This window comes from Dromiciops gliroides, chromosome 2 (assembly GCF_019393635.1).
Source record: "Dromiciops gliroides isolate mDroGli1 chromosome 2, mDroGli1.pri, whole genome shotgun sequence".
NCBI lineage: Eukaryota > Metazoa > Chordata > Mammalia > Microbiotheria > Microbiotheriidae > Dromiciops > Dromiciops gliroides.
The window spans coordinates 442,662,815-442,680,851 of NC_057862.1; the positions used below are offsets into that span (position 1 = coordinate 442,662,815).

The 18,037-nt window shown below is 35.9% G+C and overlaps 1 protein-coding gene across 6 annotated transcripts in view; it reads right to left on the bottom strand.

The window, feature by feature from the left end:
• Positions 1-4,849: 4,849 nt before the first annotated feature.
• OSBPL2 (oxysterol binding protein like 2) overlaps positions 4,850-18,037 on the bottom strand; it is a 125,640-nt gene continuing 112,452 nt past the window's right edge. For all 6 annotated transcript variants that reach the window (XM_043984063.1, XM_043984064.1, XM_043984069.1 and 3 more), the window contains one exon: positions 4,850-9,688. In XM_043984063.1, coding sequence (XP_043839998.1) covers positions 9,586-9,688 — 103 coding nt within the window. In that variant the 3' untranslated portion in view covers positions 4,850-9,585. The remainder of the gene's footprint in view (positions 9,689-18,037) is intronic.

Here is an 18,037-nt window from a genome sequence, read left to right on the forward strand (position 1 = left end):
TAGGTGGTATGATGAACCATCACATCCCAAGTTCAGGTTCCTTTAAGTTTTCCTTTAACAAGTACTAAATGAATCAAAGCTATCTATTCTGGAATTTTCAGGTAATGTTAGCACTCCACATCTTGGGTTCTAGAGGTATACTTTGTTATTTCTAGTTCTCTAAGTCACAGGTGGTTGGTATGACCTCAAAAAGTCACTTAGGCAAAGGGCCTATGTGCCAGAAACAAATATTAACAATGTTTGTACTGTTTGTTGTCTTTGCATAATCCTTCTTTTGTGTCCTCTTCTCCCTCTATGCTATTTCACTAATCAAGTAATAAACATTTATTAAGCATTAACTATGTGCTAGGCACTAGGCTAAGTTCTGGGGATACAAATATGAAAAAAGACAATTATTTTCAAGGAGCTTACAATCATATGAGGGAACACAACACATAAAATGAAGCTGGAAAGCAGGGGTAGGGAACACAATGGCTAGGGGGTGGGGGGTGAACAGTCAGAGAAGTTCCAAAGTAGTGCAGGCAGGTGAAAAATAGATGCTTAATAAATGTTTATTGACTACTGGCTGTTTGTAGACATTATAAACTCAACAGGTCTACAACTGAACTCATCTTTCCTCCTAACTCTTCCCTACCCCCTTCCCTTTTACTATAAAGGCTGATACTACTCTTCTAGTCCATCAGGCTTGACACCTTGACACTTGACATCCTCTACTATCTCTTAGCCCCATGTTAAAACTTTTGCCAAGGTCTGTTGATTTCACCTTTGCAACATCTCTAGAAAATGCCCTCTTTTCTACTCTGATACTGTCCCATCCCTAGTATGGATCCTCATCACTTTATCCTTAGTCTATTGCCATAGCCTGCTGGTGAGTTGCATACCTCAAGTCCCTCTCTACACCAATCCAGCCTCCACTGATTTTCCTTAAGTGCAGGTCCAATCATGTCACCCCAGGCCCCTTACTCAATGAGCACCAGTGGCTCCTAATGGCCCCAAGGATCAAAAAACAAAATCTTGTTTGTGGTTAAAACCGCTTCATAACTTAGCAGTGCCAGACCCACTTTCTAATCAATCTTCCCACACTTTATTCTCTGCCCAATTAAAGTCCCATCCTCAACAGGAAGCCTTTCCCAATCCTTAATTTGAGTGCCTTCTCTTTCTTATTTCCTATTTTTCCTTTGTAGAACTTGTTAGTACATATTTTTTTTTAATTTGGGGGGGGGGGTTGGTTTTGGTTTGGTTTTTTGTGGGGCAATGAGGGTTAAGTGACTTGCCCAGGGTCACACAGTTAGTAAGTGTCAAGTGTCTGAGGCCGGATTTGAACTCAGGTCCTCCTGAATCCAGGGTGGATGCTTTATTCACTGCACCACCTAGCTACCCCCTTGTTAGTACATATTTGTTTGCTTGTTGTCCCTCTCTTTAGATTGGGAGCTCCTTGAGGATAGGCACTGCCTTTTGCCTCTTTTTGTAGCCTTAGAACTAAGCACAATGACTGGTACATGGTAGGCATTTAATAAATCTTTATTGACTGAATGACTTTCATTGTGTAATATAGTTTAATCTCTATAAAATGTTCTGATACCCTAGGATTAAAGCAACCATTGTACACATGATTTATTCTTAGAAGAAAATAACTTTCTCTTTTAGATTAGCATTCATCTAGACATTAATGAGATAACTCCCACTTGCCAAAAATTTAAAACGTTACTGTCTCCTCACAGTTGTGATTTCCTTCTTATGTAAGAGGTTTTAAAAAAAGAAATTCATCTTATTGGAAAGCAAAGTCTATGAAAATGTCATCTGTACATTTACTTTATGTTAATTTTACATTAATAAATGCTAGAGCAAAATGGAAATGCTTTGACAGTACCAAATAACCACATTAATACAACATGAGTTTTATTAATAAGCAAAATAATTGGTGAAAAATAGTCTACAACATAATGTTCCAGGAAATTGCCAGGGAAAATTGCCCTGATATTCTAGAAGCAGAAGGTAAAATACAAATTGAAAGAATTCACTGATCACCTCCTGAAAGAGATCCCAAAATGAAAACTCCCAGGAATATCATAGTCAAATTCCAGAGTTCCCAAGTCAAGGAGAAAATATTGCAAGCAGCCAGAAAGAAACAATTCAAGTACTGTGGAGCCACAGTCAGGATAGCACAAGATCTAACAGCTTCTACATTAAAGGATCGGAGGGCATGGAATATGATATTCCAGAGGGCAAAGGAATTGGGATTACAACAAAAAGTCACCTACCCAGCAAAACTGAGTATAATCTTTCAGGGGAAAAAATGGAACTTCAATAAAAAAGAGGATTTTCAGATATTTGTGACAAAAAGACCTGAACTGAATGGAAAATTTGACTTGCAAATACCAGACCCTAGAGAAGCATAAAAAGGTAAACAGGAAAAAGAAATTAAGAGGGATGTTAAAAGGTTAAACTGCTTACATACCTATAATGGGAAGATGATATGTCTAACTCATAAGAATTTTCTCAGTATTATGACAGATAATAGAAATAAATTTAGACAGAGGGCACATGTAGGAATTGATTATGAAGGAATGATATCTGTAAAGTATTAAAAAAAATTTTTTTTGTGGGTGGTCAGAGTTGGATGACATGCCTGAGGATGAGCAGGGGGTGAGTGTCTTGTGACTGGGGCCAGATTGGGGTTTGGGTCCTCCTGAGTCCAGGATGGGTACTTTGTCTACCTAGCTGCCCCATGATGACATCGTTAGGGTAAAATTGAGGGGTGAGAGGACTGCACTGGAGGAGGGGGGAAGGGGAGAGGTAGAATTGGGCAAAATCCCACATGACAGAAACAGGAAAGGGCTTATGGAATGGGGGGAGAGAGATGGGGGAGGAGCAGGGCAGTGAATGAACCTCACACTCATCAGAATTGGCTCAAAGACCTTAATCTCATCAGAGTTGGCTCAAGGAGGAATTAATATACATACCCAATTGGGTGGAGTAATCTATCTAACCCTCCTAAGAAATGGTACTTAATAGAGAAGGTGAAAAAATTGATGAGTGTAAATTGCCTGCAGTAGCCAGGTAAATGAAAGAAAAGCATCATATTAATAGATACCAATAAGGTGGGTGTGCACTACTTAGAGGCCTAATAGCAAAAGTTGACTCATATGATTATAGGATAAAACTTTAGAGCTAAAGGCTTTAGAGGCCACCTAATCCAATCTCTTCATTTCAGAAACAAGGAAACTGAAGCCCAGAGAGATGAAATGGACTTGCTCATGATCATCCCACTAGTCAGCCAAATGGGGAAAAAAAATGTTAGCCTTGTGTTTGCAGAGTACATCAGATTAAATACATTACCTCTCTATTCTGTCTCTTCTCCTATAAAATTTTGGTAAAAACATCCTGAGGATAGAGAAGGGAAAATACAAAACTCTGACTGCAAAGGAGTTATTAAAAACTTGGTTTTTCAACATCTCAAAGTGTTTACCAAGATAAGGTCAAAATGGTCACATAATTTAGACATAAAGGGTAATATCATAAGCAAATTCAGGGAGCATGGAAAAATTTACCTGTCAGATATATGAATAAGGGGAAAATTTGTGACCAAATAGGAGACAGAAGATCATGAAATATAAAATGCATAATTTTGATTACATTAAATTAAAAATGTTTTTTGCACAAACAAAACCAAGCCACCCAAGATTAGAAGAAAAGCAAGAAACTGGGGGGGGGGGCAGAGAATTACAGCAAGTTTCTCTGAAAATGGCCACATTTCTCAAATAGAATTTTTTCACGTCTTTCTTCATTTATTCTGCAACATGGCTAACATGGAAATGTTTTGCATGATTTCATAGGTATAATTGATATTGCATTTCTTGCCTTCACAATGGGCAGAGAAGAGGGTAGGAGGGAGAGAATTTAGAACTCAATTTTTAAAAAACGAATGTTAAAAACAAGCAAATAACACATTTAAAAAGCATTATACTAAAAAAAAATTTTAAATCAAAAATTAAAAAAACAACTTGGCTTTGGTCTCTCCTCAGCCCAAAAGAAAGGTGGCCACCACAGCACACACAGTGTAATAATAGTATCATGACCTGTCTTCTACCCTATGTTGCTACTGCATAGCTAAAAATCACAGAAATGGAACTCTGGAGGGATGAAGAAGCAATTTATTTGGAGCTCTAACAGGTTACTTTTAGAACCACTCTGGGAAAAATTCTAAGATTACAGCTTTTGAATTAATAACAATAATATATATTTGGGGGTATTTGATTTCTTTCAACAAGACATGACCCCCAGGAGAAAGAATGAATTATTACTATAAATCACTGAGGTCCTAAGAATTCTGAGGCACTTTCATTTGTGACTTTTGGTTAACAGAAATGTATTATTAAACATTTTCTAATCTGTTTAAGAAGATATCAAGTTCTGCTACAAAACAATCCATTTATTTACACAGTGCCCAAAGAACAAATATTCCAAATATAAGTAAGTCAAAATAAGTTCTCTGTAGATTTGTAAATTTTTCCCTAAAGGAGAAATCAGCTTAAGATGGTTTTAAAAAAAGAAACATTAAAAAGTAAATGTCACTGTTTTTATTTTGGGGTTTTTTTTTTCTTCTTGGAGGTTTTTCTTTTTTGTTCTGATTCTTCTGTCACATGACTAATGCAGAAATGTTTAATGTGATTATACATATGTAACCTATATCAGATTGCTTTCTGTCTTGGGGAGGGGGGAAGGGAAGAGAGGGAGAAAAATGTAGAACTAGAAATCTTATTTTAAAAATATTGAAAACTCTGTTTAACTGGAAAATAAAATACTTTTATGATTTTTTTAAAAAAGTAAATGTCAAACACAACTCATCTTTTTCAAAAGGACCTTTATTCAGATCTACTGTTTTAACATTCATCTCCACAAACCTGTACATACTCCTCCAAAAAGCTAAAGTATGACTGATTTTGTTAATATAGATGGGTATTGACAGTTATTAAATATTATAAAAATAAATCCATTTCACTAAAGCATTTTCATAGTCTGACATTTTCATGCAACATTGATAAAATGAACACAGTGTTTGAAAGAATCAACCAAGCACAGCAATTATGTAAGGCAAAAAAAGCGGCTCCATCAGAGTGTAACTCAGGATGTGTGCTGGCATTCTGGGTAAAAGCAAAAGCATATTTTTTTTCCACATGCTATAAAATATACCCAAATCAACTGTCTGTGTTCTATCCACTCTACAGAAAATTAAGTATTGCTCTAGGATACCATTTCCCCAAGATACATGGTTTTACTTTTTTTCAAAAGAGAAGAAGTAACAATTTACCAAATTATATATTGTTCTTTAGCCTTCATACCAAGGGATGAAAAAGGAGTGGCGCTTTCATGTTGGAAAAAACTGACAGTAAGTACATGGAAGATAATCAAAAGAGAATAAATTTAGGAAATGTTAGAGAAGAGTGAGTTAGTGTACTGTGCCTATAATCACAGACCATGTTATTATGTGTCAACTGCCAGCAAGCTATATACTGGTGATCCAAAGTGTTGTAACCATTCAGGTTATAGAAAAGATCTTTGGAAGATTTTTTTTTTAAATGTTGAGGCATAAGAAAAGAAGAATTTCTCAAAGATTTTTCCATTGATGACTCTTTTTCTTTTCTATTGACACATTGCTTCACATCCACTTTTTAAATCCTAAGATAGAAAACTTAGCACCCAAGATTAGAAGTAACAAGGATATTTTTAACCCCAGAAAGCTTTCACTGATTTGAAACTTCTAAGTAACTTAAACATGTTCTTCATTTCCAGTCCTTTCCCAAAGAGAGAAGACTCCAAAATTAAAGAATCATAACATTTAAAACTGGAAAGGACCTTAGATGGGGAAACTGAGGCCCAGAAAGGGCAAGTGACTTGTCCAAGGTCACAAAGCAAGTTAGTGGCAAAGGCAGGATTTTAACCTAGGTCTTCTGACTCTAATTCTGAGGTTCCTTCCACTATACCAGCTACCTCTCAAGTTGTTTTTGCAAGACATTTTACAAAAAAGTTTGAGCAGGTCATTTTTTCCCCCACTGATTTTTGTTTCACATTTCATTGCTTAGATCTATCTAGTAGGCACAAAGACACAGCAACTCAGCCTGGCAAGCATTTCCATTCACCATGGCTCAATAGCTTTACTTGCTGGTAATAGAAGGGTTGTTTTAACAATTATCACATAACAACATTTTCATACATTTGTTGAATGCTCTTAAGGGGCATGATGGTGAACCACAGGCTTCCCAGAATGCTTTTTCCTATTACATTCTTCACTAAAGCCATCATGGCATTTGGAATTCATTTTCACTGCATCAGATGGGCTATTTCAAGAAGAATTATGAGTCTGAGCAAGCAAAGGGATAATTATGAGCAAGGAAAAAGGGAAGTTCATCTTCCAAGTATTCCTGCCAAGTACAAACAACTGAAGGTATCCCTAGTGCCATCTATTTGTGGGTTTTTTGTTTGTTTTGTTTTTTTCCTATTTCTCTGTGTCAGGGAACTGTAACAGATTTTCAATCAGTCTATGCTTAAGGTCTCATGAATCACAAAGTATATTTTGGCACACTTTCCCAAAATCACATTGTTTTACTTACAGGCCTTTTATAGAGGTATGAAATATTTTGGAGGTGTCCTGCTTCTGTGGCAGCCTCAGAGGCAAGAGAGGAATGCAAACTTCCACAGTCTCTTCTTCAGTTTATCTCCCTGAACTGAGGCAAGTACTCCCAAAGTAAAAGTGCTGCTTATTCTTTTAGCTCCTTAGAGAGCAGTCTTTCACTTAGGAAGGTACCACCAGGCTACCCTATACAAATACTGTGTTGGCCACTGTAATGTAAACAATATTAAAGTCAAATGAAACAAAAGAAAAATTTGTCCAGTCCTAGACATTAGACAGCTTTGTGTTAAATCTATGAAACATTGAATGGCTCAACAAAATTAATTTTCAGTTTATACAAAAGCATGCAGTAATTATGTGTAGAGAAAAACAACAATGTGGCCTGAATTTTAGTTTTAATTGGGAAACATGACCAAAAAAATTAGGCTCAATTAAGGGTAAGGGATATAGTTCTAGTCTAAAGACATTTTAAGGTATCTAATGCAGCTGTTTTGACCTAATCATGAAAATATTATTTTGTAAAATAATGAAATTTGGGGGATAAGTTTTTTTAATGTCTACTAAACATAGGTCAGTATTAAAAATACAAATATATAACTTCTGCATCAGCCAAAAATCATATCATTAGAAAGTATAATCATACTTTAAAAGAAGTTTTATCATTAAAATTCTAATAAGGAACATTTCATTTTATCCTAATGTTTTACAAGAATGACAATAACCTTTAGGTGTCGATACTTTCACACTTTAAGTATTTTATAGGCATGGATATGTGAAAAGAAGCATTAAGCAAGAAATATGAAATAGTGATTAAAACATCATTAACTTTCTTTGCTACTAATGGTTTTCTTTTAAAACAAAGTACATAAGAAACAGTGTTTTTAGCAGGGCTACATTTATCTTAGTTATGCCTCTCCAAGCCCTCCAAATCATTTATTACAAGGTTGACTACCTAACAATATAAAGAACCCACTCTTGTTAGGGATAGGGACTGGGATAAGGACTTTACTGGACCTGTGATTTTTACTGGTATAGGGAACTCTCTGTACCAAGGGAGGATGCATCTTCTCTGTAACTTATAGCTTTAGAGCTGACTAGAGTACTGAGAGGTTAAACGACTTACCCAGAGTCACAGCCAATGTGTGTCAGAGGCAGAACTCGAACCTAGGGCTTTTGGGCTTCAATGCTAGCTTTCTATGCCATGCTGCTTCTCTCTTCAAAACAGCAAGATAAATAAAATGTTGTTTACTGCCCCCAAAATACAGCGAATGTGTGTGTACTTTGGGGATGCATCCTTCTTTGTCTTTGATTTTTAGAACTTACCTGAATGCTTAGACAATGACCCTACCATGACTATACCTTTCTTCACTTGAAGTGCCTGGCTTTACACACACACACACACACACACACACACACACACACACACAATATCCTCCTGACTTCTTTACTATACTTTGCATTGGCAGATATTTCAAAATCTACTCTGTGAAAAATATCACGCACATGAATCCTCAAATGCATTTAGAAATCAATTTTCAAGTTCATTTTAAGAATATGTAAAGTTGTTGGTATAGAGAACAGCAGCCATCTTTGAATGACTATAGACTTAGCAATAACACAGCTGCTTTCCAGTTTCTAATGGTTACCAAATTAAAAGCTTTCAAAACAAGTCTTGGCTTTAAAAAGTGTTTTAATTGCAAACATAATATTCAAGCCAAACACAAAACTATAATCCCTTTCTTCAGAAATGTTTGAATTTGTAACCTAACTCAATAATATTATGTATATATGTCTATATATATACAATAAATTGATCTGCAATTCAAATAGCTCTGACATTATATGGCTTTGACATTTCTACACAAAGAAAAATAAGTCACTTTGATGACCACATGTGCTTAAACAGATATTATACCTAATATTTCTTAAATAATTCTAATTACACCATTTTAAGTAATTTCTGCCCTCCCCTGCCCACCCTGCCCTCAGACAATCAGAGGTGATTCTGTAATGTTTTAGAACATGCATATTAAGGGGAAAAAAACACAATGATTCTATGAATACATACAAAGCACTTTCCAAACTGACTAGACTCTAGAGGCAAATGCTTTTTCCATAATGAAAAGTCAGTCCAGAGTATAAATAGTACCAAACTCTAAAGGCTTGATTTTTTCATACATGGTTAAAGCAGCCTTGGGTATTTTCCTTCCATATTTCTGTCAATATTTTAAATCATTCTAAATTGTAATGATAATGCTTTACCTTGGATAGTACATAGATGTTGATTAATGCATACCTTGCTTGTGACCAAAATGCTAATTTAGTTGCTTTGTATTAATATTTATTCAGTAATGCTTATAGTACCCCCCAATGATAAAATGTAATTTGGCATCTTTTTATTCAATTGAGTCTGACATTGTTTTGTATATATTCACATCGGGATCGCCATCATTTGATGAGTAGTCCTTTATTTCAGTCCTTTATACCTCTAGGGATAGTTTCCAAGAGTCATCTCTTCCCCTCTCAAAATTATTGTCACTTGTTTGTTCAACTTCTGAATACTTGAAGAAAGCCTTTTTTGCTTCACTACAAGCAGAAACGCGGATGTCTTCCTGTTACTTCTTTAAATGCTGTTACAGAGTTAAGAGGGTGCTTGTAAACTAAACCAGCCACAGTCAATTTCTGTCACATAAAAGGGAATCACAAAGAATTTTCCTTTTTAAAACTTAGTGAAAACTTGATGATTTCAAGTGCAGCTTTATGAAGAGAACACAATAGCAATTAAAATTTTGGCAATCAAAAATTAATAATAATTAAATCCTTGATCAGTGAATGATGCTATTCCCATTAAAATTGCTATTATAAAAGCTGGTTTCTGCTATTAACAAAACCAGAGGAGCTGGCTTGAAGTGGGATGTGACTTCTCCATGTCCTAAAGAATCCGTTCCAATGGTTCAGTATATATCTGGGCAGTCTGAGAAATTTCTGTCAAAGTATCCACCCGAATATAACCAGTCAGAAGCCCCAGTATATGGATTAATGCCTTGATAAAACCACCTGTAGAAAATAAAGATTGATAAGAAAACATTTCATTCAAAAAAAAAAGAAAGAAAACATTTCATTGAAGGAGAAAACTATTTCTGTGTCAACGCAGCCTTAGGCTCTGAGTTCCCTTATGGCTCTAGATTTTTAACTATGAAGTTTTCCTATTATTTACATTTTCAGTTCTCCCCCAAATGACCTCTCCTTTAGATTAAAAAACAAAAACAACCTAAGATAGCAAACGAATCCAATGAGATTTATTGGCATTTCTGTTTGAATATGGAACCATTAGCAACACCGTGATGTACAAAATGTACAGCTCTATTATAACACATGTATATATTTATCAAAATATAAGGTTAATTTCATAAGATAAAAGTTTCTTTAATAATATTAACTCAAGAATTTTCAAACTAAAGGCAAAAAGAAAAAAACCTGCAGGCCAAAGTTATTTTAAACTTGGGATCCAAACACAATGAGAGGAATTCTGTTTCCTTGAAACCACACCAGATTTCAGGGTGAGGGATGAGTAGTTGGCACAGAGGCAGAAGACACTGGGAATCTTCAACAACAAAGGAATCACAATATTTTAGACTAAATCCACAACCCCCAGGGACATCCTCAAGAGCTAAGCCTGGCCTTGCTTATTTTCATTTAATCTGCTGAAAACAGCTTAGTCCTATTCTGTGCTACTTTGCTTATGGGAAGAGAATAAGCATTTATATAAGCTAAATGCTTTTTACAAATACCATTTCATACAAGAAAGGAATACCTAATACATGACAAGTGGTTTCCAACATATGCTAGAAGACCTCCAAGGAAAGAGAACCCATAACCTTTTGAGGCAGCTCATCCCACTTTTTTTTTTTTTTTGCAGGGCAATGAGGGTTAAGTGACTTGCCCAGGATCATACAGCTAGTAAGTGTCAAGTGTCTGAGGCTGGATTTAAACTCAGGTCCTCCTGACTCCAGGGCAGGTGCTCTATCCACTGCGCCACTTAGCTGCCCCTCTCATCCCACTTTTAAACAGTGTTAAGTGAAGCCTTTCCTGACTTCAAGCCTAACTGTTGTCTTTGCAACTTCCAACCACTGCTCTGTCCCTCCTCCCCTCTGCCAAACTGAACAAATCTAATCCCTCTTCTATATGACTGCCTTTCAAAATCTTACAGATCCCATGGGGCAGCTAGGTGGTGCAGTGGATAGAGCACCAGCCCTGGATTCAGGAGGGCCTGAGTTCAAATCTGACCTCAGACACTTGACACTTACTAGCTGTGTGACTCTAAACGAGTCACTTAACCCTCATTGTCCCTCAAAAACAAACAAACAAACATTTGGGGCCATCTCCAGTTGTTTTGATATATATTTTGCCACTGGACCGAGATGGCTCTGGAGGAGAGAGTGAGGTTGGTGACCTTGCACAGCCCTCCTTCACTGAAATCCAATTCACTACAAGTCATGACATCACCCTGATGAACAAAGGACAAACAACAACAACCTCTGTCTTATACCTTAAGTTGATTTCTTTTACCTGGGTTCAAAACCTTACATTTATCCTTACTGAATTTTGTCTTACTAGATATGGCACTAACACTCTGGCCATCCTTTTAGATTCCATCAACTACTGTGTTAACTATCCCTCCCACCTTTGTAAAAAGACATTAAACAGCACAGAGCTAAGCAAAGACCTTAGGGTGCTTCCCTAGAGATACCTCGTATCCCAGTGAAATTAAACCATTACCAACTCCTAGAATGTGGCCATCTCACCATTTCTGAATCCATGTGATTGTCTTCTTATTTAATCCATCCCTCTCTATCATCTCCTCAAGAAAAGTATAAAGTACTCTGTCAAAAGATTCAAGGGATAAAACTGTGGATTCTACTTCTTAGAATGCATTCAACCCTGAGACAGCTTACCCTGGCTTACACAAGAAATCTTAGTTGTTATTTTAGAGTCTCCCAGCCTTTTAATTAAGAATTTAATAGATTAGGGAAGCAAAATCCTTTCATTTTCATGCATTTAATATTACATCCCTAATCCAAGGAAACCATGAAATTGAAGATGATCACACACACAAAAACCCCATGAGATGTGTTCTAAACGTCCTATCAAAATAGAGATGTTTACTTAGTTCTAAAAGTAAAACAAATCTGACTGTATTACTATATTGTATGCATGTTCTCTCAATCTGTTTCTGGATTAAAAAAGCAAAATCTTCAAATTGATGCTTCACTAAGTGTCAAGAGTTAAGAAGGAAAAAATACAATTTGATGATTAAATTACTAACCTATCTGGTATAAAAGGCAGCTTTCAAGCATGAATCTTAGGCTTTTAAAAGAATAGCATACAAAGGAGATTAGTCCTAGGAACCAAGAAGTGATTTCAGAACATTTTAGTCAAGGGAATGTCATTAACTTTTATTGAATCTTGCAGTGGGGGAAAATACTTAAATCTTTAAATACTTTAAAAGACTTAAAAATACTTAAAATACTGGGGTGGGGGAGGTAGAAAAAAATAGAAATATTCAAATACTTTATAAATCTATATCTCTCTAATCATATTTCAAAACCTGAAACTTAACATAATGAACTAAAATTATTTAATTTTAGAATATGACCATTTAACAATGCCAGAGTCAAGCTCATTTATAACACTGGTGTATGGGAATGAACAAATATAACCATATATGTAGGGTGTATGTGTGTGTGTGTGTGTGTGTGTGTGTGTGTGTGCGCGCGCGCGCGTGCAAACACATATATTGACACACATAGAGCATTAGCAAGCTTGGTTCTATAGCATGTAAATTAAATGACTGAGGAAAAAAGGGTTCAAATTTTCAAACATGTTAATTTATTAAGCAATTCATACCAAATGCATAAGAAATCAGGACAGGTCTCCTCAGCTTGGCCTTAGACCCCAAATGTATGTAGAGACAGATTTTTATGCATTAAAAGAAAACAATTAAAGGATATAAGCCATGAAACAAGAATTAGGTTATCTGATTTCTAACTGGAGGAAAGATATGGGGCTTTCCAAGTTGGAAGGGAGAAAGTGAACAAGTGCAGTTCCCTGAAATTAAAAAAAAACAAAAAAAAAGAGGTGTCCTACCACTCCCTAAGTGTCTGAATTCAATCAAATGAACAAGGAAATAGTAATTGAATGATCAGTATGGGGCCAGTTTTCAGATAAGACACTGGAAGTATCATTGTGAGAAAACTGCTTGAATCAATCTTTGGATATGACTAGATTTCTGTTCAGCATAACCTAGGTCCTTAGTTAAGGATCTCCAACAGGTAGCAGTGGCTCAGCTTCCCAGCCACACAAGGCGAGGTTCAAACGATGCATAAATATTTTCTCAAAATTTCCTTAATACAATAAAGTTTTCTTCCAAGACAGAAATTGGACTAGACCCATAACTGAATAGAAATGGAACTGAGCTAGATCGAGAATTGAGTTACAAGATGGAATCAATTTGGTTCACACAATTCTCACAATTCCCTCAGTTCATAGAAACTTTATCTATCCATATAAGGTTTCTACCTGTACATATCAAGGGATGGGTAATGAGGGTTAAGAGACTTGCCCAGGGTCACACAGCTAGTAAGTATCAAGTGTCTGAGGCTGGATTTGAACTCAGGTCCTCCTGAATCCAGGGCCAATGCTTTATCCACTGTGCCACCTACCTGACCCAATATGATTTGATCTGTGGCATATCCAAATCTCTCAATTATTTTGAGTGGTATGACAGGATTCTACAATAATTAATATAGTAAAATTGGGATAATAATAACACCTACCTCCCAGGGTTGTTGTGAGGATCAATTGAGATAATATTTGTAAAACATTACAGAGCCTGGCACACAGCGGGCACTAAATAAATGCTAGATAGTACAGGGTGGGCCAAAAGTCAAAAGGCATTTCAGTGTTTAATGACTCCTTTACTTTTTGTTTTTAATTTACAATACCTTGGCATCATATACAGTATATATAGGAAATGAATTTACATACAAAAAATAACATCTCATAAATGGCAAAAAATAAAGAAAAATAATTTTCAAAAAGTTATTAAAACATCATGATTTTTGGTCCACTCTGTATTACTATCATCATCACCATCATCATTGCTACATAAAGAGTCTAACACATTTTCTGGTTATATATCTCCTGAATGCTATTTCATGTTGCTTATGGTGCACAGCCTACGGATGCCCACCATAAATGTCCTATTTCCCTTGGAGTCAGCAGCAATTCATTGGAGAATGAAGTGCTCCACAATACACAGTGACATAATAAGTGGATGAATATTGCTGTTAAACAGATGGCAACAGGAAAAAGTTTTGGACCACTGAAAGTTCTGTGTAATTTCCTCCAAAATCCTGGCTCCCTCTTTCTCTCTTGGCCACACACACTTTGTCTACAGAGTCTGATGTCTGTCCAGCTTTATACCACAATACAGATAAGAGGCATTTTTCATCCACTTGATTTTACCTATGTTGGCAGTAAAACCAAACTATTTTGAATGGTTATTTACCTCTTAAGTGGAGTAATGTCATGTGTAAATAGGAGAATCTCCTGGGCTACTGAGCAGCTCTCTCTATGGGCTCAGTACTAGACAGTCTCCATGAATTAGCAAACATTTTGGTACACATACTTCTTTATTCTATTTCTCCCTTCATATGGTAAGTAGTGGCTCAAAAAATGAACCTCACTGCTGTAGTTAGCAAGCAAATTTGTACAAACTTAACAGATAACTGGACAACATCTTCTTTGAAGAAAGCTTTTAGGGTAGTTTTTGTTCTCTCAAATAAATTTTTTTAGACAACAAATAAGAAACACAGTGGGATCTTGTATCCTCTGCATCTTTCAGTCAATTCTCTAATAACTTTTAAGAAATGGACTGCTGTAAAATATCCTTTCTGAAAGCTTGCCTATTTCCTTCTTGTATTTTCATCAAGAATACTTTTTTTGTTTTTTTGTTTTGTTTCTTTTGGGTTTTTTTGGTGAGGCAATTGGGGTTAAGTGACTTGCCCAGGGTCACACAGCTAGTACGTGTTAAGTGTCTGAGGTCAGATTTGAACTCAGGTACTCCTGAATCCAGGGCCAGTGTTTTATCCACTGTGCCACCTAGCTGCCTCTTTTCAGATAATTTAAGAATCAATCCCTGCCATAAAAATCAAACTATCAAAAATTATTTTACAGAGGTAGCAAAAATGACAAAATTCACCTGGAAGAACAAAAGGTCAAGAATATTAAGGGGATCAATAAAACAATGTGAAGGAAGGTAGCCTAGCAGTACCAGATTTCAAACTATATTACGAAGCAGAAATCATCTAAGCAATCCAGTACTGGCTAAGAAACAGATTAGTAGATCAGTGAAATAGATTAGGTGCACAATACACAGAAGTAAATGACCATAGTAATCTAGTGTTTAATAAATACAAAGATCTCAGCTTTTGGGACAAGAACTCACTATTCTAAAAAAAAAAAACTTCTGGGAAAACTAGAAAGCAGTTTGGCAGAAACTAGGTATAGAACATCTCACACCATATACCAAGACAAGGTCAAAATGGGTACATGATTTAGACATAAAGGTTCTAAGCAAATGGGAGGGCGGGGGAAGCAAAGAAACTTTTTTACCTGTCAGAATTATGGCTAAGGGAAGAATTTATGACCAAACAAGAGACAGATAGAATTATAGGATGAGAAATGGATACTTTTGTTTTCATTAAATTAAAAAGGTTTTACAAGGGGCAGCTCGGTGGCGCAGTGGATAGAGCACTGGCCCTGGAGTCGGGAGGACCTGAGTTCAAATCTGACCTCAGACACTTAACACTTACCAGCTGTGTGACCCTGGGCAAGTCACTTAACCCCAATTGCCTCACTAAAAAAAAAAAAAAAGGTTTTACACAAAATAAATCAATGCAGCCAAGATTAGAAGGAAAGCAGGGAAATGGGGAAAATTCTTTTTTACAGCAAGTTTCTCTGGCAAAGGCCTCATTTCTCAAATATATAGGGAACTGAATAAAACTTATAAGAATACAAGTTATTCCCCAATTGATAAATGGTTAAAATACATAAATAGGCAGTTTTCAGAAGAAGAAATCAAAACTATCTAAAGTCATATGAAAAAATACTCTAAATCACTATTGATTAGAGAAACAAATTAAAACTCTGAGGTATCACCTCACAGCTATCAGACTGTCTAACATGACAGAAAAGGAAAATTACAAATGTTGGAAGGAATATGGAAAAACTATAACACTCTTTGGTGGAGTTGTGAACTGAGCTAGTCATTTGGAGAACAATTTGGAATTACGACCAAAGGGCTATAAAACTGTATATATCCTTTGACCCAGCAATATCATTTCTGGATCTGTATGCCAAAAAGAGTTTAAAAAAGGAAAAGGACTTATATGTAAAAAATACTTATAGCAACTCCTTTTGTGGTGGCAAAGAATTAGAAATTAAAGGGATTAGGGGCAGCTAGGTGGCACAGTGGATAAAGCACTAGCCCTGGATTCAGGAGTACCTGGGTTCAAATCCAACCTTGGACACTTGACACTTACTAGCTGTGTGACCCTGGGCAAGTCACTTAACCCCCATTGCCCCACAAAAAAATAAATAAATAAATAAGGGGATTCCCATCAATTGGGAAATAGCTGGACAAGTTGTAGTATATGATTGTGATGGAATTTTATTGTGGTATAAGAAATGATGAGTGGGATACTTTCAGAAAAAACTGAGAAGACTTATATGAATTGATACAAAGTGAAGTAAGCAAAACTAAAACACTGCACACAGTAATGACAATATTACAGAATGATCAACTATGAATAACTTAGCTTTTCTGAGCAATACTTTGATTGATCCAAGATAATTCTGAAGGATGTATGATGAAAAATGCTATCTACCGCTAGAGAGAAAACTGATGGAATATGAATCTGTATTGAAGAATATTTTAAAATTCTTTTCTTATTTTGCTTTGGTCTGATTTTTCCTTCACAACATGGCAACTATGGAAATATGTTTTGTGTGACTGCACATGTATAATCTATATCAAACTGCTTGACTTCTCGGGGACAGCTAGATGGCACAGTGGATAAAGCACTGGCCCTGGATTCAGGAGAACCTGAGTTCAAATCTGGCCTCAGACACACTTACTAGCTGTGTGACCCTGGGCAAGTCACTTAACCCTCATTGCCCCACCAAAATAAACCAAACAAACAAACAAACAAACAAAATGCTTGCCTTCTCAAGGTGAGGATGGGGCAGGGAGGGATTGAAAGAATTTGATCTGGCCCAAGTTTTTTCGCCATTTTTGTTTTATTTAATGGCATTTCCATTTTCACCTCCACATACAATAAATATGGTAGTTCCATTGTCAAAGATGAGGAATATAATTTGCTTTAGATACGCTGATAGACCTCTTTCATTCACCATCTATTCATTATCCTCCTATTTTCATCTTTAAATGCTTTTGGCTTGGATCTGGCTTAACTAGGTCTCATGCCAAGCTTTCTGTAAACTTATTTCCTCTTTTATTTCTCCTTGTTTTAGGGCATGGATCTATTATTCATAATTTTACACTACCTTCCTTTATAATATTTTACAAATAAATTTATATTCCATACCTCTGTTTCCAAGTTTATTGCTTGACTGGTTAAGGTGATGTGGCTGCTAGGTGGTACAGGGTAGATAAGAGTGCTCAGCACTAGGCCTGGAGTTAGAAAGATGTGAATTCAAATTTGGTCTCAGATACTTACTACTAGCTATGTGACCCGAGACAAATCTTTTAACCTCTACCTGCCTCAGTTTCCTCAACTATAAAATGAGGAAGATAATAGGACCTATTTCCCAGGATTGTTGTGAGGATCAAATAAGAGATTATCTGTAAAGCACTTGGTACAATGTGTAGAACATAACAGGTACTTCAAAAATGTTTGTTTCATTTTTCGTCCTTTGGACTCTTCGTTTTAGCAACTGTTTTTGCCTGGGTTAGGGTCCATAGAAAATTATGGTGATTAGCATTGATAACTTTTTCTTTACCCATTTCCCATTTTTTAAACATTAATAGCTTTTTTGAATAGGCAACAATAATAAAAAGATAGCATTTACATAGTGATTTAAAGTTTGCAAAGCAGTTTACAAATATAATCTCATTTTATCCTCACAACAATATTGGGAGGTAGGTGCTATTATTATTCCTATTTTATAGATAATGAAATTGAAAGACAAAAGGCTCAAGTGACTTGTCCAGGGTTATACAGCTAGTAAGTGTCTGAATTTGAACTCATGATTTCCTTACTCTAAGTCCAAAGTTCTATCCACTTAGCTGCCTGTAAAGACAAGTTTGGGGTTATTTAAATT